This window comes from Coturnix japonica, chromosome 14 (genome assembly GCF_001577835.2).
Source record: "Coturnix japonica isolate 7356 chromosome 14, Coturnix japonica 2.1, whole genome shotgun sequence".
In the NCBI taxonomy this organism is placed as follows: Eukaryota; Metazoa; Chordata; class Aves; order Galliformes; family Phasianidae; genus Coturnix; species Coturnix japonica.
Window position 1 is genome coordinate 11,089,433 of NC_029529.1, and position 25,230 is coordinate 11,114,662.

Genomic DNA, 25,230 nt, shown 5'->3' on the forward strand with positions numbered 1-25,230 from the left:
TACCTGCTCTGACTGAAGAAATGAATGAGAACAAGAAATATTTCTTGCTTAGAAGACAAAGCGGAGCAGAACCTCTGCTGGGGTGAAGAACTGGTCTGTCTGGAAAAGGGGACAGATCCCATATTTGGATTCATTGAGGACAGCACAGAGTCCACAGATGAACTCTATGCTAAGCCTTCATTACCATCCCTAGTATCTTCCTTCCCATGCTGCATTAATAATTATCTCCATCCTTCATCAAGAGAAGGGAATGGCGTCATCAAAGACATGCAAATAAAGTTTGTCTGGGCCTCTCGGAGCAAAGGAAAAGCTTTTGTACTGACTTGGGTGAGCACAGAACCTCTTTTATTACCTATTTCATCGAGAAATGAGCAGCATGAATGTTTGTTAGGACAAGAGGAATTCAACCTTTTCTTGGTACACCACCTGGAGAAGGGGTTCACACAGAGCTCCAGAACTGCAGTGTGTAACAACACTCACTACACAGACCAGGCAAGTCCAAATCTGTTGCAAAGCAATGGTAGAAACAACAGGATTATCTCCTACTTCTACCATCCAAAGCAGAGAAAAATGGTGCCATTCTGGGCAACATGAAACTTCACAATCACGACTCAGTAAAGATCCAAGCTCTGGTTAATCCTCACACACGGCTCTCAGCCATCGCTTTACTTCATACATCGCCCTTCCTGCAAACTCTTGCAGTATGATTTGGTTTGCAAAGTCAAGCAATCCCTGTTCTTTTGGCTTTGCCTTTTCAACCATTCTGGCTTCAGTGAGCTGCAGTTCCCACACAAACCCTCTCCAGTTCTATCTCCTCTGAGTTGGGTTTAAAAGGAACAGAGTACATGGCACAATGCAGCGACTGCAGCGTCAGCCCTCCCATGAATTCTGACCAAGCCTTTTAGAAAGGAAATTATGAACATGAGGAGTTTAAACACAACCTGCAGAACTGATTTGATGCATTCCCACGTGTACTGCTGCAATGCAAAGCTTTCCTGCATACAACCGCTTGGAAACGTTTCTATCTCTAAACATAAAGCTGGTCATTGGATTCAAGCTTACCTAAGGTTTTGTGCCAAGTCTAGATGCAAGGTTTCCACAGAGCTGAAATAAAAGAAAACAACTGATGTCAGAAGGAAGCACATGCAATAAGTGGAGCATCCTGCCTGAATTCCTGGTCACATTTTGAACTCTGGAGCAGCCAGGAGCAGGGGCTGCGCTGCACGTGGGATCAACTCCAGGCAAAGCGAGAATGGGATTTCTCTGCACCTTCTGCTTGGAAGAAGGAACCACGGTCAGATGGAAAGAGACACACAGCTCTATGGAGTGCCTGGTGATAACAAAGACGAGGTGATGCCTGGAACAAGCCATTGCTGGAGAATCCAAACTTACCTTGGAAACATGGGAAAACAATCTCAGAACTCTACAAACCAGCCATGTCTCCGTGCTTTCTGACCAGCAAAATACAAAGCCTTGTGAAAAGGCATGAACGCAAACAGAGCCTCTCTGAAAATGCAGTGAATGAATACCCAAAGCTGTGATATATCTCAAGCCATCGAGAAGTGCAGGCTGGTTATAAAAACACTACAACAGGAATGGACAGATGACTGGAAGGAGTCCTTTGACCATCTTTGGTGACAAAATAGGAGGAGAATAACGCAAACACGTTCTCCTATGGAGAAAGCTGTTTATCAGAGGGCAGACTGGACAGCTTTAAGGTTACTTCACACAAACTGCATTCACTTTATCCCTTCAGTTTATGTTTTGCAGCGCCCCCTGGAAAGACAGGAAAGCAAGAAAGGAAGCAGAACAGCACAACTCCATCAAACTGAGTGTCTGTCTACAGCAGTGAAAAGCTCCATCCAAACAAAATGCAGATCTTTCCCCAAATCAACTTATTACTTCTGAGATACGAGAGATGTTCATGGCAGATACCAACATGGCATGCAAAGGGCCCTCATTTCTGGCAGATAAACACAAATTCCTCATCCTGAATGCTGTGAGTGCTGGGTGTGATGCTCACCTGTCTGGACACAAGGAGACGTAGAGCAGAATGAGAAGCACTGCTCCTACTACGGTTGCCAACAGAGATCTCATCCAGGAGCTAAGCTGGCAGAAGTTGCAGTACTGCACAATGGTGATCAGAATGGCACAACACATAAACATGGTGTACTGCAACAAAGAGAGAGAGCGCGAGTTAGCTTCGTCTTGCTGACTGCAGCCCTTCTGCACATAAGCACCAGTGTAAGAGAGGGAACGTGCGATGTGAAAGACCTCATTTCCTTGTGTGATATGCACATTAAGTTGTGTCTGTAACAGGAGGCAGCACTTGATGACAGAGATCTTCCCTTCAGTGAGCAAGCACGCTTCCAGCACGTAGAGTTTGCCACGGTTTTCCCTAGATGGATTTCTGCATTACCACACATTACACCACTGTTTCAATGCTGCCCAATAGCTCCAGCTTACCTTTGCAAAACACTCAGGCCTCTTCTCATTCAAAGCAAAAAACAGAAGAAAGAAAGGAAAAGAAGGTAAACAGTCACATGAATCTCCTTTGCTAACTGCTGGGGTTAAATCCCATCTATTTGAAACTGGACACCAAACTCCCACTGCATTGGAAAAGTTGAACACATTCACCCTCAGAAATGCTGGCTAGCTGCCTACCCTGACAGCACCTCTTGGAGGGTGTTATCTTCCAAGATCACTCCAAGATCATCCTGCTGCCCAGCAGAAAGAGCTGTTTTACCTATATAAGAGAGCAGAGAGTTGGTGCTCAGTGATACCTGTGCCCATTTGAAAGGGCAATGTTGGGTTAGCTGCTCCAAATGCCCTGAGAATCCTTTCCTCATCTTTCCTGGATAAATAAAAGGCAGAACAGGGCTATGAGCTTCCCTGAGATCAGGGCTGCACTGATCAAAGCTCTCAGGCTGATGTGGTTTTATCAAGAACATGAATGACCATCCAAGCTAAACCAGAGACTCCAAGCTGCACAGTGGGGCTCTGCTGCCTACTGCACCTCACGGTACCCAACGATTTTCCACTCCCACTTTACATTTCCTCTACAGCTGAAATGCAGAAAATGCAGATTAGGAAGACTGTCACATAACAAACAAGTGTGGGATTCAGACACAGCATTTGGGGAAAAAACCTTACAGAATTTACCATTTCTAAACCAGAACCACGGGGCGGGTTTTGTTGTTTGATTTGATGACTCAAAAACTGAAGGAAATGAATTTCAGAACCGTCCATAAAAAACTTAAACTTACTTTATTTCCCCCCAATTTGAGGTCTCCTAGAGTGGCAGAGCACTGGTTCTCACTCCAAGTGATGCCCCCAGCATGAAGCCAGCCTATAGAGGGTCAGTAAGTGCTGTGTTTTACTATGTATGCATGGCTTTGGAAAGTTTTTTTTTTGTCATTCATTGCTGTTTTTCTTAATTTTTCTTTTGATTATTTTACAGCCAGGGAAGGTATCAAATGCTATGAGTACAAAAAAAAACTTTGCAAAACCATGTCATAGTAAAAGATGACACTTACCTGACCCTCTATAGATTGATTCCATTTCCTAGAGCTCCATGATGGATGGAACATCAGTGAGCACAAGATGAGCGGGGACACCTCTTGGAGAGGGAACCAACAGCCCCATAACTCTGGAGGGCCTGCAAGAGGAAAGAAGGCAAAGCTCATCCCCAGCTTGGCAATGAACAGCACCGTCTCACTGCTGCAGCCTGAAGCCTTTAGACTGAGCATTGGGTAGGATGAGGTTGTGAGAAAGCACAAATAATGTGGTTCTCCTAACGCTGCTTTTACTTGTTTAGAGAGATGATCACAGACGGTGATGAATGGGATGATACAAAATCAATATGTGGAGAAATCAGGTATTTGAAGGCTTTCAGGCCTCGTCGGTGTAACTGCAGAATGATTTTAACCATGAGATGTCACAGATCTGCAGGCTCAGTCCTCTGCAGCTGTGAACGCCACAGAATGTATGTGTGCATCAGAACATCTGCTCCACATGTTCCCATGGAACAGACAACAAACAGCATCTGTGATGTGTGATAGGAACACACATAGGAAGGAGGGTCTGGTCAGTGCCTCTGCCAGGGCACTGCAACAGCCACGGCCCTGAGGGTGAGTTCCATGTAAGGCTCACCCTGTGCTACCTCAGAGAAACTAAGTTCCATCTCATTTTCTCATCTATTTTATTCACAAAGTTTATAAGCATTGATTTTATGCTATTCTGTTCTCCCCCTCTTCAGTACTTATCTCCTCAACCCCCATTTATGACTGGTTTCATCAGGAGACACTCAATCCCTGTGACCCCATCACTGCTTGGGCCAAATAATCCGCTCTCTTTCAGCTCCTTCTTGGAAGCTATTTCTGCATTCCTTTAACCCTTCCTACAGCAAAACCTTTATGCACCCCAAGAGCTCTCTCAGTCTCACCACCTACCTCTGCAGATAACAGAGCCCCACGCTAAGTCTACTCTTACTGTCAGGTTGACTAATACACAGGTGAATGTTTTAGGCTCACAAACAGCTCAGACTACAAACTGCAAATCAAAAAGCAGAATAAGACACTCCACCAGCATTAGGATAAGCACAAACACTGCAGGAAGGAGAAAAAAGCTGTGCATACATACAGGTGTTTTTAAATATTCCTATCTTCTTTTGTATGAGAGTTTTCAAGCAATGGACTGTATGTACATAATAACACGTGCATTTCATCATATACAGAAGCCCTGTCCCTCCAACAGATCTGTACAAAACAGATGCAAAGCAAGAGGGAGGTGAAGGAGGAAGGCAAGCAAGACGACGAGCTTCACTACACCCAAAATGTCAGGTTCTGACATGGAGTTGTGCAACTTACATGTATGTTTGTTTCAAAATCAGAGGTGAAGTGCGAAAAAACTGCAAGAGCTGGGAGAGACACCAGGATGGCACCGAGGAAATGGCGCGGCAACCAACCAGAGATCAGCTCCAGGAGACGCTTCGTGCAAGCCATCACCTCCTCCAGGAAGAAAACCATCCTGGAACAGACAGAACCAAGAGCTCGGGTTAATCTCAGTGTATTCACGGGGCTGATTCACCTGCAGTAATGGAGCTGTGAATCCTTCCTTAGTGCAGCTGCACAGACTGGCACCAGGCAAACAAGGAGTACTGTGCAGCCATCTACATAAGGCGCTACATTTAAAACTGTTATTTATCAGCATTAACAAATCATCATGGAAATAATGCTGCTTTTAGGTCAGAAATATCCGTCACCCTCCAAAAACTGCAACTGCTGTTCCAGGTTTTAATTCTTTTTATGGAGGCATAAACACGTGATGCAGTGCAGCAAAAGCTGCATTCAGGGCACTGCATCATGGACGTGAGTAATGCCCCTGGAATCACAGAGCACCTCCAGTTGGACCCACAAGGACCTCGGAGCCCAACGCTGGGCTGCATAGAAGGCCACCCCAGCTCTATGGCTGAGAACAGTGCCCTATGAGCTCCAGCAGTGTGGGGCCATGCGACCTCCAGCATCATCCTGGAGCTCAAAGTGCTCTTCTCCCATCTGATAACGTTGAAATCTGGGAAACAGCCCTAAAATTCGCAGAAAAAGGTGATTGTGGGCAGGAGGATGCTGTAGGACGGCAGCACCCCACCAGGGGGTGCTCACACATCTCTTAGTTTGACTGAATGGAGTTTCCCACGAAGCCAAAACCCGCAGCTCTGCTACATCACAAAAGAGAATTACCAAAAAGCACTGAAACAGAAAAGCTCGGAGGAAGCAAAAGAAACCCAAAGCCCTGCAGAGGAACTCCTGCACTTTCTCAATTGCCACGAGCCGCCCTGCAGCCTCTCGATTCTGAGCTCACTGCGCCTCCAGGTCAGGTTGGCATTGAGTGCTGCTGGAAATGCCATCCAAGTTCATAGCCCACAAACACAGAGGTCCTGCAGCAGCCCATGGCTCACAGGGAGCTGGGTGCAAGGCCCTGCACCACGACAAATCCCTGCCCACACCAAACCTGAGCGGTTAATCCCAGCATGAGGACACTGCTTTATTTAGGCACCGCACGCTCGGAGAAGCCAGCAAAGGCTGCAGGACGACTGCACAACCCCCAGTGGTACCGTTTACCTTCTGCATTGATTTATCTTCTCTTTTTTTTGGTCCAGGATCAATTGCAGCCTCCACACTTTGGACCTACAAACCTTCATAGGGTAGTTAAGCCCAGGCCTACAGCACAGCTGTCCCCTCACAGGAGGGCTGCAGACACAGGGTGCCCATGGGGCCCATGGTGGGACAGTGCAGGCAGCTCACTGTGCTGAGATGCTGCAGTGCTGGGCATGGCTACCCAAACTGCAGCCCAAGTGTAAGAAAACCCAAGTGAGATCTACATACTGTCATATGTTCAATGACATTTCCCAACATAAAGCACCCAAACTTGAAGACCTGTGCTCTAGCTGAGCTCACACACCCCCCAGCAGTCATATTCCAAGTGGGCAGAAGGACATTCTTGCACTACATGAGCAGAACCGGAGGTGACACACTCCACACGCTTCCAAATTAAGCACCACTTTTTGCACGTGGCGTTGAACAATTAATTCCAGAGCAGCACTTGTGCTAACAGTGGGATCCTCATCTGTAGGTACTCCAATAATTTATTAGCAGGTACTTCAGAGAAATCAAAAACATCCTCCTCTTGCAAGCCCTGCTCCACGAGGCCTTCTGCTCTCACCCTGCTGGCTCTACCCCATCCCTCATCGTAGTCAGACTCAAGCCCTCTGCCACCAGAGCTGTGCATGCTCCCTGTGCCAAGCACTGGATGCAATTAAAGCCAGGCTGATTTAAAGGCAGGGGTATTGTCCATCATGATAATGAAAACACAATGAGAAACTCGGGCAAGAATTTTTTGGGCCCAAAATAATCCCTTTTCCTGAAATCCTGGGATTGCGCCCAGCATTGTAGGCTGATCCCCTCCCTTAAGATAGCTCTGTGGCATTCTGTGATTGCCATTTGGGATGACATTTCTGCACAGGAAGCTCTGCGCTGTTGCTGTGTATAACAGGCAGAGTGAGCAGCCCTCGCTCTGAAGAGGGAAAAAAGATGATGTTCCTCTTTCTGCTTAAAGGAAGTGATATGGAACAAGAGCACAAAGCTGCAATGTATTGCTGCTTCTGAAACAACAGCAGAACTGCTTCTAGCTTGTAATTACAAAAGGATTTAAACTTACACACGCCTTCTAGATTTGCAGAACTGCAAGTAAAGAGACACGTTTCAGCACACCACCTATATAACATGCTCACACGTGCTTTACCTGACTGAGATGATGAGGGACAGCACCTCCAGCAGGATGGCAATGACAAACACCACGACGGCAGCAGGAGGAGGAGGGGATGCCACCATGCCATGCTTCAGGAAACAGGTGACAGAGAGGATGAGGAAGACTGTGGTGGAGAGGAACACGTCCAGGAGGGAGCTGAAGGTAGCGCTGGCAAATGTCTTCACAGGTGCGTTCCTTATCACCTGGAGGAGGGATGATAACGAGTACAAGCTCTGTTACTGAACTCACCTGTACCACAAACAGCTGCTTGCAAAACCAGAGCAACACAGAGAGCTTTGCCACTTCGTTAAGCCACTGTAAGTACTGTGTTTAAAGCAGAAAAAAGGAACACAAGGGGTGGTTTGACAGCAGTGAGGTCCCTGCGAAGAAGCCTGGTTGGTGGCACAGCCCCGGTTGCTGTGCAATTACTTTCATAAAGACCACATTAAAAAAGCGTCAATTCTACACAAAGAAACACAACCCAGTATTACCAGCAGAGAAAGCTGGAAGATTTCTTCAAGTATTTTCATTTAAAGTAATAATAGATCATACAATAAGAAGAAGAAATACAATCCTCTGAGTGCCAACTGGCCTTTAAGCAAATCCCCTAAAGAGCCCTCAGCAGAACCAGCTCCTCACTGAGCTCCGTCCCCCTCCCAGGCAGGATTCAAAGCAGCAATCAGGACGCTGTGTAATCTGCATTGATTCGAGGATGGGACAGCACGTTCTGCTCTTCCCCAACCCCTGGCCACACAGCCAGCCCACCCTGTGCTGGCCCCAGCACCCGTCCAGCTGTGGTGTGTGCTGGTGTGGCCAGCCCAGCTGAAATCCAAGCCCTGAGCTCCTCATCTCAGCTCACTGCAACCTCACAGCGCCTGAACAGCCCTTTAATCTGAACTGCAGCACAACCCCTTTCACCCGCAGAGTCACACAAACTGAACTCAAGGAGCAAGCACTGGACCCAGCAGTGACTGACAGCACTAAGGGTGCCCTAACTGTGTTATGGAGCACCCGGCTTCCCAACCAAGAGGCTGAGCAAGCCCTCCCCACTTGGAAGTGATGGCAGAGCAACCACACAGCTGGCAGCACGGAATGAGAGCTGCACTCCCTGCAGTTGGAGCCGCTCTCAGCAGTGTTGCTCTGCAAAGAGCTCCACCAGCAGCTGCGCTGACAGCCATCCTGCTCCCCAGGAGAGGACCCTTTTGTTTCGTGCTGGACCACTGTTGTGCCTCAAGAACAATTTGTTTGCCCCACTGATGCGGAGCTGCTTCACAAAGCGAAGATGCCCATTTTCAGATAGGTTTGCATAATCATCCTCACATTAACAGCTTATCACCAACGAAACGCACAGACCTCATTCCTGCTCCATCCTCTATGAATTTCCTGCACACCCACATTCACGGGCCAATCTGCACTGACAAGCTCTGCTTCTCTTTCCAGCCTCCCAGTTGGAAAGATTTGGGTTGATTGTTTTCTGTACAAACTGGGCTGACAAACAGAGGTAGAAACACTGTATAAATGCTGATTGATGAAAAGAGCAAAAAAACCACTCTTTAACTAGTCTCGATTTGCTCTTGTTGCACTCAGTTCAGAGCAGAAAGGGGAAAAAAGCCCCCAAGAGCAAAACAAAACAGATCAATGCAGGTCAATAAAATGAGCTGGCTCACAGCAGCAGAGCCATTAGGAGGCATGGGGAGCAGGAAGGGAGAGAAACTTTTCAGCTGCTTGTGGAAACACAGCTTGAGTTAGTGCTGATGTCCAGTGTTGCTTCATGCAAACGTGCAGCATCCTGCCAGCTCCTCCCAGCGGGGCAGCAGGACTCGCTGCCATGGAATGCCTGCAGAAATAGTAGCTCCCAAAGGGGTAAAGGACAACTCTTCATTCACGAGTTCCTTCCCATTTATGCAATGCTCCTTCCAATCACAGCACTTTGAACTGCCTCCTTCTGAACGCTGCACACTTACAGACAGGGTCTGGGTACCATGGAGATAACCAGGAGGCTGTGGCACAACCAAGGATCAAATTCAAAGCTACCATTCTCTGAGCTGGGATGCTTAATGAGAAGGCAAGCACTCCTCTGATTTCATATTCCACGGTCCTCTGGCCTGCCTAAAGCACTAACACATTAACTTGAAAATGGAGAAAAGGCAAATGAGGGGCTGAGTGTACCCTGATGGGCTGTGAGACTGTATATCTGCTTCAGATACTGGACTTGACTCAGGGTATGGCACACTACAGGTAAACTGAGACTGTTCTCAGAGGCAACAATATCGAGCAGTGCATCACACCTGACATTTCATGACACTTGTCATCAGCTGCAGTGAAACGCATCAAAAACAATTACAGGTATTGCACGGATGGATCACAGGAGAAACGCACCTCTTCCTGATAGCTCGTCCTGTAGGCCATCTCCAGATCCTGATCCAAGAAGTTCAGGCTCAGCTTACTGATAGGCGGCTTAAAGAAGTAGTCCTTCATGAGACTAGAGAGAAAACAGATAGTGTCAGCACCACTGCATTCAGCTGAACCATCACGCCATGGTTCTGCTTGCAGGGACAAGCCTTGCAGCTCCAGCAGCTCCCCCTTGCTCTCAGCCATGGCACCCCTTACCCACACGGCTCCTCAGACAGAGGACATAGAAACATGGCAGAGCTGACTTCTGTATTTTCAGGAAGCTGCTAGCAAGTTCTTCTAGAAACTTAACAGCCTGACTGCAGATAGCTGTAATATAAGCTAGAGGATGGTAAAGGTTAATTGCTGCCACAGACGTGCAACCTTAGGAGACGCGTGGCTGTGGGTTATTTATGTCGTAGGTGCAATTCTATCGGTCAGAGCAGGCCAAGGATGATAAAGGTGACAGAGTGTTAGAAAAAAAACACGGCCTGGTTTAGAAAACAGCGTTGTCTTGTTATTCCACAGGCACCACAATAAGGCAGTAACTCAGCTGGGAGGGTTCACCGAACCATCCAGGCTGCAGGATAATGCAATCCAAGGTGATGGATGGCTTAAATTTACTCCTGCCACAGAAATGTGAAATTGCCTATTGGTCCTGAGAATTACTGCAGTGAACGGAGGAGAAGCAGGAGGCAGCAGCACCAGGGCTGGGCACTCTTGCCCCTCATCTTCCAGCACCATGTGAAACAAGAACATAAAAGAGCCCTCAAACATTGAAAACATGAGAAAGTTGTGTCTGTTTCCCACCTTTGGGAGCAACATCAGAGCACTGGGGAAGTTCTGTGTGAGTCGTAAGAGGTTTATGGCAGAAGATTCCCAGCGACACCAATGACACTTGGCTGGGAACTGAGGTAAGTTTTTGCTTTGTGCCCATGCTTTCACAGGAAGGCGATGCTTGCTGATGCCATCTATCTCTGGGACAGCCTGTCATCCTCTCTTCTGTTCCATCCTCACCTGAGATTTCAGACTGCACCTTCCTTAGGAATCTCCTCTTGTTTTCAAACAACTGATTTTTGTTTTGGAGTTGGGTGGTTTAAGTTGAAGCATTTTGTGCTCTTCCTGCCACCTGCACCACAGTTATCTTTTATAATGCCCAGTAGCATGCAGATTGCAATGACTAAATGAGGGTTATTTTTACAGCTGTTGTAGTAAAGCCAAAGTCAAAGCTCAAACTCTGCACTGTTAGCCAGATATATATAATCAACTTCCAAGAAAAGGCAAACTGGTAACTTCTACAGGAAGGATGCCATTGTAACGCAGTAAATGCAAAGATGCCACAGCAACTGCAGCTTTATCACTATTCCTATTTAGTACTTCTGTTACTGCTATTAAAGGTGACTGGAACTGTGCTGAGATTTCAGCTGCAAAGCAAAACATGAGCATGGCAGGAGAGCAGCAGCCCCATGCATTGCTGCAGCACGATGAATGCCGGCAGCACCCAGCTCCTGCCCGCACTCAGGAGCACACAGGCTTCCAGCTCAGCCCTGAGATGTGTTTACCTCTTCCCAGCTGTGCAGGAAGCCTGCATGATTAATTTATACAACTCATCACCATATCTGGGTTAGACATCTTCTGTTAATGCCATGCACCATTTCCATTGCAGATCAGCACATCTGTGCTGTGCAACAGGGCATGGAGTGCTCCCAGTGTGAGCAGAAGCTCCCATGTGCTGCTGGGGGCTCTGCAGTGATGTAACAGCAAAGCAGCAATTCCCTCACTGATGGCTGTGAATGACATCAATCCTCATGAAAGGCGACCAAGTTTGGATGTCACCACCCTGCCCCACAAAACTCCTATTTCCCATTCAAGCATCCTCACTGGGACTCCATCTGAGACCAGCCAGGTTTCATCTCACAGCAGGGGATCAAGAATGTTTTGTAAATGACTCATCACATATAACTTAACATCAAGAAACGTTAAAAAGGGCCGATTTAAAACGGTAAACTTCAACCATTTGGAATAGGCCTAATTAATCCAGAGATTATTTTTGGAAAGTTATGTTTACATGAACTGAACTCGGCAGAGAAGTTTCCCTGGCAACAAGAGATGGCCCACTTAATATGGTAATGATGATATATAATTGAGAAAAAAAACAACAAAAAAAGGCTTTGATTGATGCCAAATCCCCATCCCACCGCTTCCTTTTGCCAAACGAGAAGGAAGTACCTATTTTATACGTGGAGGAGGAAAGCTGCAGGAACCCAAGGGCTGGAGGTGGGTATCTTTAGCAGCCCAATGGCATTAACCTGCCTCTGTACCTTCAAACTGGCCACACGCTGGTTACTTTTTAAACAAAAATCCTATTTGTTCTTCCTGATTTCTGCAAACATTCCAACTTTCACAATCATTCTGCCTTCCAAACCATCAGCTAAGCACCTACTCTTGACCATTAAGGACAGAGCACACACATGAAAAGAAACCTGAGTTCTTACTGAAGCTGCCCCTAGGAGAAAGGGAGTGTGGAAGAACAAACTAGAAGAGACTGGGGAGGGACTGGAGTCCCCATCTCTCATTCCTCTCCACTTTGCTCATGTTTTCAATTAAGACAACACTGTCGCTGCTCCACACAGCCAGGAGTAAATGTGAGCACACAGCTTCAAGGGTATTTAGATAAGATGTCCCTAATTGAGTGGAAGCAGCGAAGCAAAAATAAGAACAGTCATAAATAATAACAGAGCTACGTTATCGGTTCAGCTGATCCCATCAAATCACTGCCACAATAAGGGAGGTACAGCTGCGTGTTTACAAAAGCACACACTGCTGAGTTCTGGACAAGGTATTTTCCTCTGCCCAGAAGAAATCTTTTAGTTTGAAGAGCGTTTTAGTTTTCACTCCTAGTAACTCTATGTGCAAGTGTGACTTCCAGGCAGCAGTTTGCCACACAACATTATCAGATGTCGCTCCCTTGCTATGCTAAAATGTGAGTTCTGTGCTTTTATGTGTTGCTTTTAATCACAGATGAAGGTACGTCATATCTGTATTGGGAAGAACTCATTATAAAGAGTTCAACTTCGGGACAAGTCATTGAAAGATGAGTTTTCATTTCCAAGGACTCAAAGGATGAATGTCTGTCTAATCGCATGGAAGAAGAATGATGAACTATGTTATATGTTATGTTAACAACTATTGACGTGAGACAAAAAGCACACAAATGCTGGTTATGTAGCTGGGACCCCTCTTAATGCCTTCTCTCCTTCAGACACTTCTACAACGTGCAGTGTTTTCCTTACCTGTCCTCTTTAATCACATCCACAAAGTGGGCATCTGTCTTTTCTCTGATGTTTTTGAACCTCAAAGGGAGGAGAGCCGACTGATCCAGACTCACTCCTCCCCATCTTCCTTTCTCTTGCAACATTTCATAAAGCGAGGTTTGACTGTTGCTCAGCTTTTCTTCCTGTGGAGGACTCAAAAGTCCATTCTGAGTCTTTGGACTATGTCCTCCTGGAGCCTGCACGACAGAAAGCAAAACAGACACAGGGAACATGAGTGGCCGAGAAAAAAGACAGGATAAATTAAATGGAGCTAAAGTCAAAAGGAGCTTTCCCCTTAGTACATAGAATGTTTACCTGGTCATGCCAAAGACCTCCCTCCACGTGCCTTGGAGTCACCCATCTGCCAGAAGGGCATTCAGGTCTATTTAGTCTATTTAGGTCTTGTCCTTTTGCCCTCTATGTCCCCCTTCACAAGGCACCAGAAAACAAAGCACGTATTCACATACACAGTGGAGACCAACCACAAGCCTAAACTTCATTCACTCATCTTCTGCTCAAGTCTCCTTAAATGCCCAAATGAACAGTGCTATCTTGCCCCAGACCATGAGACAACCCCTCTGCTGCCCCTTCTGCAGCTCTCCCATGAGCAGAACCAGCCCTATGAGAACAGCCTCTTCATGCAGCTTGTTATCCTGCAAAAAACCACCCTGCCAAAGCCACACCTTCACTGAGGTGCAGTTCTTTTACCATTGCACTGATAATGTATTTTTGAGTTTAGACACCAGCTTGCAAGACTCCTTAAACACGCAGTATTATCGAGCCTGCTTTCATTCCTTTCAGGATCGAAGTGAGTTTCAGCCAAAAAATGTTCTTTTTTTTCTCCCCCTCATGGAACTCGCAGTTCCTTCCTTTACATTTTGTAATGCACTGAAGCTGATCCAGGAAATCAGACAACTAAACATGGCTGGAATGAAAGGGAGCTGCCGTTAGTCAGGATCGTTTTATAACTTCCCAAAGCAAACATGTACCAAACTTAGCATATCGCAGCGCTCATCTCCCCTCTCCACGTCTTATCATTTCCCACATATCATCCATCCCCATCTCCATGCCCACTCCTGACAGAAGTTTCTTCGCTGCTGCCCGCACTGCAGGCAGCGCAGCTCCTCCAGAAGACTATTCTTGGATGTCCCTCGGTGACCATAAATATCACATCACCCCATCACGCACTGAAATATGTTCGAGAGTTGAGAAATATCTGGTTTACGGCCATGCAAAATTAATTGAAGCTCCTCGTGTCTCTATGGTGTAAATCACACAAGGGACACGAACACGGGCAGGTACAGCTCAATGTGCAACTGTTAATATAGGATTTCCTATTTTTTGACAGGAAGATGTGACAACCAAAAACCATTCTTTTAACATAAGCATTTCTGGTATCCACTTTTCTAGCTGAACAACCACAACAAGAGCTCATTTTGTGCATGTTAAAAGCCTTCATGCCTCACTTCTCTCATAAATAACAACCAGTGAAGGTACCAGACAGCAGCAGCAGAACATCTCCACGAGCAGAGAAGAGCTGCTCTGCTTGAAAAGCAGTAAGAGAGGAAATACCATTTTCTGTCTGTGCAGCTCAAAGAAAAGCTACGTGTGCTGTTTCCTTCCCTGCCCGTTCTTTGAGCTCATCTGAAGGATGCAGCAGAAACGTCTGCTCTTTCACAGAAGGTCAGCATGGACTTCTCTTGGCCTTTTCTCTTCAGCTCTTTGGCAAAGGCTCAAATCCCTAAGAAAATTCTTCCTTCGGTCAGCTCAAGGTTTTCCTGTGCTGTCTCCACTCTGTTAATCTTAACGGGAGGGGATTAGAGTTTGAAAGTGCTTGTGTGTAAGAAGAAAATCCCTACTTAATAAGTGCTGCTCGCTCCTGCATTGCTGTGGTTCCTGATGGCAACAGGCTTTCAGCTGTGCTGAGCACGGGATCACCTCCTCTTCTGAAGAGACGTGGGGGCTTCAAAGGACACTGGGATCCATCCCTGGAGGTGCTCGAGGCCAGGTTGGATGTGGTTCTGGGCAACCTGATTGAGTGTCTCATTCAGTCACCAGCAAAGCTGTATGAGGCAGGGGGCTGGGACTAGATGGTCTTTGAGGTACCTTTCAACCCAAGCCATTCCGTGGCTCTATGAAGGCCTGAGAAGTGGTTAACATCATTTTCGGAGATGAGAGAATCAGAAGGGATGTGAATGATGTGGGACCAGGCGCAGCAATGCAGAGAGGGGGGAGAACAGAGATAAGCAAAGGGAGCTGATGGCTCCTCTTCCTAAGAGAGCTGAGACTGCAGAGATCTGTATATCCAATGCTGCAGCAACACTGCACATGGGGCTGCTCCATAGGCTTCTGTTTGAACGGGCATCCCAGGCTTTATGGAATGCCCATTTATCCTGCTCCAGGTTTGGACTAGCACTACACAACCTGCAAATACAGGAGGGCCACATCACTGGTCTCCACTAGCTTGTTTCTTCCAGTGAAACCACCAGCATTTATTTAGTGCTGCACAGAGTTCCAAACAAAGTTTGATGACTCAGTCATTAACATACTGGAGGATAACGTAGCTGCAGCAGAAAGAAACTTCAGAGAATAATTCTGGTGAAGGCAACGTATGACACATTAGGTGGTTGGTAGCAGAGGACAATCTGTGAGCAGTAAGCTCCTGCAGACCCCAGGCATGAGGGTGGCAGCATCTCCTTCTCACCACCTCAGCAGCCTGGGAAGGTCTCCCACAGCATTTTTGCCCTGACGATGTGCTGTTCAGAGCCCTGTACCTTCTGGCCACTCTGCTCCATCTTCAGTCAGAGCCACAGGGATTATTTTTTTTTCCTTAAGCTGTTTCTTAGGAACCCCAGCAGAGAACACGGCCTACTGTGCTACATACCATTTACATAAACGCTGGCACGTTTTCCATTAGCACTATACACAAAGTGGAGTTTTACAGACAGACGGGAAGAAAAACAACCAGATAACAATCTCTGAGCATGTTTATAAAGTGAATCTCCCCAGCGAGGGAAAGCATTAAACTTATCTCCAAGCCTAACAGAGAGCTGATGAGCATTTACCACCAGCCTGCATTTAAGCAGCAGCTCCATTTTTTAGAAGGAGAGAGCAGGGAGACTACGAAGGCCAGGAACAAGGCGACAAACAGGCAGCGTCTGGTACTGTAGAGAGAGTGGGTTGTTTCATTGAGAATATCTAAGCAACAAGCACAGAAAACAACCTTTGCAGCAGCACGGTGACTATGTAAGATGCTGTATTTGTCAGAAAAAAAAGGATATGAAGGGAGTTATGAATTTCTGCTGTGTGCATGAACAGGAATGACTCTTTTAGAGCTATGAAATGGGGAACACTGACAAGACACTGGTGGGGATGTGTGGCTGGGTGACATAGAGATGACCAGCATAAGCAACAGGCAGCAGTAGTGTTCTTTGTACCTCTTTCCCTGGCTACTCTCAGCATAGATTAGAGTCCCAACTTTAGGTCCATCCCAGCATCAGAATGGGCTCAGAAAATCACTAATTCTTCTGACAAATTTGGGGGGGGAGGGGGGAGCCCAACTAACATTTGGAAAACAACTACTCAAAACTGGTTCTGCTGCTGAAGGGCTTGACTAAAGGAATGGCGATGCAAAAAGGAGGCAGCTAAAAGAAGCAGAGAACTGAGGGAAAAGAAGGGAAGCAATAAACACTTAAATTACCTTTGTACTGTTTTTATGCTCATCCTGACAACCATTTTGGATAGCTCCTTCGTCTATGCTGACATCGCAGTGGGGAACAAGGGTGGTACTACATGAAGGGCAAGGCTGCAAGGAGACAAAAAGAATTTAGCTGGGAACATTCTGGTGTCCTCGTCACGTTATGCAATTTCTAATGCGGCCCACTTGTATGCTTGCTGCATGGATAAAAGACAAACAAAGCAAAAGAAAGGGAAGAGGGGAAGAGAATTTTAAAGGACCAGAATCCATTTCAAAAAACAAATCATAGATCTTTTGTTTAGTAAAGCTAAGCCTGATCCAGGAAAGCTTTACTGGAACCACCGCTTAACGGTGAAGGACCACCCCAACAAGAACAAAATACCCTTCAGTGACCAAAGTGCAATTATCTCATCTAAAAAGTATCTGCAGGAGGATCTGAATGGCGTTATGACCGGCTATAAGGGAAGACTTAGCACAAAAGGCAGCACAGTCAAACAAAGAACACCACGGTACACTAGAAATGGCAAAGAGAAATGGAAAGCAACACATCTGAAATTAATAAAGGGTGATACTTTCTCATATGGCTCTGCAACACATGGGGAGTGGAGCTCTGGCTGTGGAATGCTGTTGAAGCCAAACATTGCCCAAACATACAGGAAACAAGGAAAGCAAAATCATCAGGACTTGCAGGTTCTGCGTTTTGGAAGCAATCTAAAATGTGGTTTGGCTTTTAAAACAACCTACCTCGCTGGATTAAAACACGATGACCTTTAGAGGAATTAAGCCCACACCTCATCTTGCAAAGTCCTTCAAACCCCAATCCCATGCTTGCCACACACAGGCAGAGCACTGCATGAGAGGGACACTCCATCTGATTCCTATGCTCTTGAGAAACTTCCTTGTCACCAAGGAATGATGCTGACATAAAGCAGGGGGACCAATTTATGTGCTTAGCTCCTGGGGTTACACCAGGAGACAACAACCCCAGAAAACAAGCCTGATCTTTTGAAAGGAGGCAACCTGAGTTATGCCACGTGGCCAAGTCAACATCATGAGCCTCATTCTCTGCTTCAGATGCTGACACAAGCCTGCTGTGGATGTGGCCTAGTCACAATGAATAATTCAGCAATGCACTTTCAGCAAACACCAAGACAAGCAAATGCACCTTCTGTTTTCACACCGACAGCCTACGATCCCAGCCAAGTATGGGATTTCATGATATATGATAGGGAAAATAAATTGATACCCAAGTGGTAAAAAACACAATACTTGATTAAGCAAGTTACGGCGTTCTCACACAAAAACCAGCTGCTAATAAAGACTTCCATTTTTAGCACCTTTCCTCACTGTTTTAATTATGTACCCAACTGCACGTCCCAGAATTCGCCTTTCGTTGCTATCCATACTGCCATGAGATCTGCAGTCCAGTTAAACGCAGACACGGTGGAAGAGAGGTAGAAATACAATTCCTGTCATGGATCAATTACTGTTGCATTCTCCTTCCCGACCTTCCTCAACAGATCTTGTCCAACAGAACATTGTTCTGTTCTGTTTCAACCCAAAATGTGAAGTCATCCTTCTCATCCAATATGGCCACTCACTCCCTTGGAAACAGAAATATTTCAGCTTGCCTGTAATTTCGCCCCTCCTTCTTAAGTCTCTTTCGCAGAGTTGGAGTCATCTCCTCCCACATTGACACTGTTTACAGCTTTGTATTTAAAACAGTTGGCGTGTAAGTCATGATTCTTTTGCAAATTATCATGATTCTTCTGCAAATTCTCCCTCCAGACCCCACCAGAAGGCTGCAGGTTTCAAAGGAAAAACACTGTAAGAAAGAAACCCACTCCTTTTCAAAAAGCTGTGCGTGAACTGTAATTAAATGGCACAGTTGTTCTTTGTGGATCTTACACGCTCTCATATATAAATACATATATTGTACATATCATATATAATGAATAATAATGATTTATTATTATTATCACCACTCACGTGATTGCTTCTACGTTACACTACCACGTTCTGATGCATTTTGTGGTGTGTGTTATAGGGATGCTCCTCAAACCATAAGGGAAGGCAAATTGCAGTCCATTCAGAATTCACGCCAGCAATGTCCTTTGGGGAAGCAGGCCCGCTGCTTTTGAGGCTGTCTGGCCACCAGTGAAATCACTGTAACACCCCCAGAACTCGTGGCAATGAACAGAATGACACGCACACAAGCATAGATTTACTGCAACAGGAGCACAGTGGTGCCCAGGGTATCTGAGAAGGCTGAAACTGAGCTGGCATTTGTCCTAGATGCTCTTCTGAAGCAATTTTCCCTCTTGAACAGCCAATTTGAGCCTCTCCTTCACTTATCTGGATCACCATGTTTGCACTTTTGCAGTGCAGAAGACCAGCATCAGCACTCAAGCAGCAATTAACACCCAAGCAGGGCGTCCCAGACCAGAAAAAGGCAGGGAGGTGACAAGCAGCAACCAAAGCACGAGCCAACAGCACGCCCCAGCACGGCACACTGCTGGAACAGCAACATCTCTGTTACCTGTCCTTCTGCAGACTAAGTCCTCCCTGTTTTGGAAAGCAGAAACCAGAAGGCAAGCTGATTCTTAACACCAGATTACATCTTGGACTTGGGTCATCTGAACAAGGACCACAAGTTAATACATAACAAACCCTAGCAGGTCCCAGCTGCAGGCAGCTCAGCACTGAACTCTGCTGCAGTTTCACTGCCTTCTGACCAAAGCTTGCTTTGTTGTCTGGTGCTAACAAGGCGCACTTGTTTTCTCACCAACAGCACTTCCAGTCTCACTGCTGCATTTAATCACTCCTCTTGCTCTCATGCTTCATTGATGGGCATCTCAACAACATGAACTTGGGGCTGTCCAGTTCCTTCCACTCCAGAAACAGATCAGCTGCACAGGACCTCTGCACAGCCATGCACCTCACAGCACAGAGACTTACCTGTATGGACAAGCACTAAACGCTCCACGATGCATTTTCCTGCCTCTTTTGCTCATAGTTTTCAAGAGACAGCTGGCAAGATACTGCCTGAAGGATGCAAATGTGCCACCCCCATTCTAACATGGGAGTAGAAGTAGAAAGGTATTGCCAACAACCTGGGACCAGTCAAACCACATACAGCCTATACTTCGCCTAGACACAGAGAAGGCCAGTTGCCTTCTGTATCTATATAGTCCTGGTCTGCTCTGTCAGGAGCTTGTTTAGCTTTGGACCATACCTTTGGACCAGCCTTCCAGCTTGTCACGCTCGTGATCAAGTGTTTTTACTCCATTGCCCCACTCAGCAACCCAACACCAAGGACTCAGCACAGAGAACAGTTGCATCTGTTGTTTGGGAAGACTGAGAGTAACAGCAAAGCTCCGGAGCAATACACATTGTTTCACAGATTTCCTTGTCAAGAGTTCTCGTGAGAGGTGAGAACATAACAAAATGACATCAACTCCTTAAGCTGTATCCATACAATCATTGCCCTCCATCCTGTATATAGCTTTCTAGAGCAAGCAGATACAACAGCCTACCAGAACATGCTCTTCTGTAACACAAACCATCCTTATTATCTTTCAGTGGCTATATCAGCTGCAGGATCATACAGAAAGGTTCCCAAGTTCACAGCACACCTTATAAAGGAAAGGCAGAAGCAGAGTACAGCAAATAGAAAATCATTGCTAGAGATTCTTTTCCCCGTAATACCAAGACCACTGAAGAAGCAGCCCGACCTCAGTCCTGAAATACAGAGTCAGGAAATCATTTACATGAAAACACCTTTCAGAAACATCCACCTTACTTTCAAGATTGATTGTCAATTGCCTAAACATTTCAGGTTTTTTTTCCTGAAGCTAAATTTTGTATGTATATATATACATATATATACATACGAAAGTACATAAATAGAGCAAGCAACTCATGAGCAAAATGGTGAGGTTTCCCCATCCAACATCTCTCATGGCGCAGCCTGAGCCCTCTGAATCAATCACTCACCTTTGGCTTTTCCACGTGTTTTAGAGCCTTGGTGGAGTCAGTGGCGTTCTCAGCCGAGGGAGCTGCCTGCATCCTGGCTCCATCCCCAGCCTCCAAGCTGGGAAGCAAGGCTTGCGAGCAGCTGCACTGGGGTTCCTTCACCTTCTGACCAGAGATCAGATAGGTCTTCAGTCCTAGAAAAAAGATATAAACAGTGAGAACCACGGGAAGACAAAAATAACACTACTTTGGACTTGTCAAATAAGAAATACAGTTGCTATCAAAGCACGACGGAGGCTCGGGAACAGCACAGAAGGAGTACCAGGGAACAGGCAGCAGGAACACAGACATTCTGTGCAGAGCAGTGACAACCAGGATTGCCCAACATCTGCTGCCCCAGATCGCAGAGACTGGGACCCGCAGCAGCAGCCATGCCTGACACATGCCTGCTTTACTCCATTTGCACTCAGACACTGGAAAAAAGAGCTTGGGCTTTAGGCATTGGTTTCCAAGCTGTAATTTGAGCTGAGACATTAACTCTTTACTTTTGGAAAAGGGTTTGAAGCCTTTTTTTTATAGCGAGGTCTGGACCGACATTGCACTTTTGCAAAGCAGTGTGTGTTCCCCCCCTCGCGCTCTCCATTTCTTGCAGGGATGTGGCAAAGCTCCCTCAATGCTTGGAAAAGGAAATGGCGTTTCAGCGCTAGAAATTCTGACGGGTTTTCATAGTCAGAGCAGACTTCACATTTCTAAAGAACAAACTCAATCTCTCACGCCCACACGCACACCCTGCAACTGTTGCATGAGCTGAAGCATAATTGGAAGCCAGATCCCTTATTAAAGGCCAGACCGGTAAATACTGTGCTGTACCAGGCTGCTCTGCACCAAAAGCCTGCTCAAAAAACAAGGATCTGAGTCTTGTTCAGAATAGTCCTTATTTCCTTTCCCTTGTCCAGGCACAAAACCTAAAGGGCTGCTAATCACATCTCTTCCTGTGCTGAAATGGGTCGGTTTTGTTGCCATCATGTGGGAAATCTCCCACCTCGTATGGATGGACACTGCCCTGCTCTGGCGATGTGGAAGGCATCAGCTCAGAGCTGAGCAGTGCCCCTGGGTTGTGGTACAGGCTGGCGCATGGCACTGCCCCCTGGGTGGTGTCCCATGCCACCCCAAAGCTGAATGTTCATTGCCCATCACTGGAAGCTCCATTGACACCATGGCTGCTGGCTCCGCACTGGGCTCAAACCATCCCCACACATTTCCCATTATGGGATGTCTGCCCCTGCTCCCATTCACACACAAGGCTCTCCTAGCAACTAACCGCATTCAGCATCCTCCTTCCACAGGATGAAACCTGGAAGCAAACACAGCGTGCTCCAGCCCTCGGAAGGCAGCAGCTTTCTGTTCCAATAGCAGCTGACGTTACGATAAAGGTCATTCTCTTAAAACTTTCTTTAGAGATCCCATAAACATTTTTTCACCCGTGACACGTAACACAGACAGCGCTTTGTCTGTAAGCTTTCCAATAAAAATAAGTCAGGCAGCCTGATAGCAGTTTTTCAGCTCCTCTGTGCAATTCCCAGCACCTCCAGCCCAGTCCATGCAAGAACTGACACCCATGTGGTCACATACTGGTGCTCAGAGCCCTGTGTATCCCCCATACAGGGCAATGGGGTCTCAGGGGCAGCTGGTCCCAATGCTTCTGAAACCCTTCGTGTGCAGAACAGCCCCCAGCAGAGCTCTGTCTGTAAGGCTGGGGCATCCCCTCCAGCAGAGCAATAGGCCCTGCATCAAACCAGCCATGCCCCCTTTGCTAAAAGGCTTTATATTAATGATTCTCTTTCATTATTCAACTTCCCATTAGTTTCCCTTAAGAATCCATGCACTCTAATCACTTAGTCACATTTCTTTGCAAATAATTACTAAGCATAAGTTCATAAAACAGTTAATTGAGCTCTGTTTCCATAGCCCTCTGCTTCTGCATTATCCACAGATGGAATCTGCAGAGCTGCCCCAGCCTGCAGCAACCACAGGCCTGCTATCTCAGTCATTTAACAGCCATTTGGTACAACTCTGATACAAGCTCCTAGCAGCGTATAGGCAGCTCATGCAGAAAGCTGAGCATTTGGGAGCCAGATTTTGCTCCTTTCTTCCCAAACTCATTGGTTCTCACTCACTTTTGGGTTACACTTCTTTGCCATCCATCATTTCTTGCTTTCACTTTTTGATAAAACACAGTGCAAAGTCTTTCCTTCAAAGTCACCATCTCCTTACTCAGCCCCGAATATAGGAGTGAAGGAGCTGCCATCCAGCACCTGCCACTGCAGAGAAAGGGAACCATGACCTGCACTGGGGTTTCCTTGTAACATAAAATATGCTGCCATTCAATTTAATGCTCTAGAAGATCAAATACTGACTGCAATTATTACCACAGGCACCCAAAGGAGCTGCTGATCAAACCCCGCTCAGCCTGAGGAACCAATGGATGAAGCTTTCACCTCTTGTAGAGCACCCAGGCTCCCTCACAATGAGCCAAATGGGCATCTTCAGAGCAGAACCCAGGGCAGTGCCAAGGAACACACAACTCCAATTGAAAATCAGGGGTGTGACTGCTGCAGAAACTATTGTTTTTTGTAAAGATGTGAAGATCTATAGGTACAGTGTGAATTCAAGGGAGCTGTAAGGCTGCAGCAGGTCCCCTGACAAACCTATGGGACACATCTCCCGCTGCAATACACGACTGCACTCTAACAAACCGGCCTACCTGGAACAGCACACGTTGAATGTATGGAGCAACATTTCCTGTGGCTAAACTTAGAATGGAATTTATGAGCCAACTTGTTATCTTAGGCCTCTGGAAAGTAGAAACAATGATAATAAGAAACAGAACTTTTCAGGCTGGAAATACAAAAGAAACTCCCCAAAAACAAAACGCCAAAACCTATCTTCATAATCCCAGAAGAATTGCAAAGAGACGGGGAAATCAGAGGCGTCTTCTGTGTTATGGAAAACCACTGCTATCCTTGTGCCTTTGTTTAGCAGAACACTTACTTCTGATCAGCTAACAGACAGCAACGGGCTTGGAATACGCTGATCAACAACACGTGTGCAGTTTTGGTACTTGATATCTGCAAGCTGCAAGTGGGAGCCTCATACCTGAATCCAGTGCATGCATTTGGAGCTGTGCTGCTAGCAGGAGGCTGCTGCCCACCAAACAGCTCACTAATGAACTTAGAAAAGCTTTTATAAACTGGACTGCAAAAATAAAAGGTGGGATGGCGAGCAGGACTGATCAGCAATGAGAGCTGTAGGGCTGCGTTTGTCTGTTTGCTGCTCCATCAGTCTGCTGATAGAGCATCAGCAACCACGGTGGGCAGTGAGAGCTCACCCACCTCACTTCCAGCTGGTTTACTCACCCAGCACACCGTCTGCCTGCCACACTTAGGGGAAGGAAGCATAGGTTTCCATCAAGAGGCAGGATGGGGATTTGGTAGTCCTGCCTGGGTGCTCTGCACAAGAATCCAGGGGTCCAGTCCACTTATGAAAGTGTTGCAGGTAATGCATGATCTCTGTCCTAAGGATTCCTCACAAACCTTCAGAGATGCACAGCATTCCTACATGCCGTGTACTGGGGATGAGCTGCTCCATATGCTCTCTGCCTTGTGCCCACACCACTCAGTGCTCCCGGACACCCTGCTGCAGCCCTGGACTCTATTCAGCTTTAGAATGACAAATTCCATGATTTGATTACACCTGTTAATAAGCATCTCCTGTTATCTTATTGGTTTTAATTTTCACACTTATTGACCACAGCACCCTGTGGGAAGGAATGAGCATGGTGAGCAATGATGCCATTTTGGTACCCAACAGCTGCCAAAGCAAGAGCCAACCAAGCATAGAGGAGCCCGGCTGCTTCTGAGTGCTGGAGGCACAGTCTGGGGCGGGCAGAAAGGGACTCCAGCAAAAGTTCAGGCAGCTCCAGGATGGTTGGGGATGGGAATTGATTTCTTTTAGACCAAAGCAGCATGGCCTGGCAGAAAGTAATCAGCAGTTCCACACTGGAAAATTTCACCTATCCTTGCCATGGGCATTTTAGAAAGGAAGCAAAGCAAGTGTGTACAATGCACGGAAAGGACTCCAGGGTGAAACAATAGTGTGATGCAACTGGGCCCATCCAGGCACTTGGTAACGGAGCGAGCTGTTGTGGCTCCTGGTCCTAACAGAGTTTTAATAGAATCCAGACAAGAGAATGCAGCAAACAAGATTTGAGAAGCCTCTGTTGTCTCACGGCTGCAGTCTGTGTGCTGACAGGGCCGCAGGCAGGCAGTCACTTCCCCCTGCAGCACAGCACACGGGTAGGCTGGCTGCCATGCACACACCACAACCAAATCAGGGGCTGGTGGGCTCTGCACATGCTGCCACTTTTTGGTTGAAGACTGGTAACAAATGGCAACCTGACATTTAGAAGGTAAGGAAAAAAAAACCCATACAACAAACAGATGCAATACTCCCATCAGCTGTTTTCTAATCATTGTTTTTTCCAAGCAA

At 46.6% G+C, this 25,230-nt stretch overlaps 1 protein-coding gene across 2 annotated transcripts in view; it reads right to left on the reverse strand.

Moving 5' to 3' along the window:
• The window catches only part of ADCY9 (adenylate cyclase 9), a 48,736-nt gene that overhangs the window by 3,792 nt on the left and 19,714 nt on the right, over positions 1–25,230 (reverse strand). The window contains exons 2-9 of one of the 2 annotated variants that reach the window (XM_015877395.2): positions 20,704–20,876; positions 16,711–16,815; positions 12,990–13,207; positions 9,685–9,787; positions 7,300–7,508; positions 4,869–5,028; positions 2,024–2,172; positions 1,063–1,104 (exon numbers count right to left, since the gene is read on the reverse strand). In XM_015877395.2, the coding sequence (XP_015732881.1) occupies positions 1,063–1,104; positions 2,024–2,172; positions 4,869–5,028; positions 7,300–7,508; positions 9,685–9,787; positions 12,990–13,207; positions 16,711–16,815; positions 20,704–20,876 (1,159 nt within the window). The remainder of the gene's footprint in view (positions 1–1,062; positions 1,105–2,023; positions 2,173–4,868; positions 5,029–7,299; positions 7,509–9,684; positions 9,788–12,989; positions 13,208–16,710; positions 16,816–20,703; positions 20,877–25,230) is intronic. The other variant, XM_015877394.2, reaches the window with a different exon arrangement.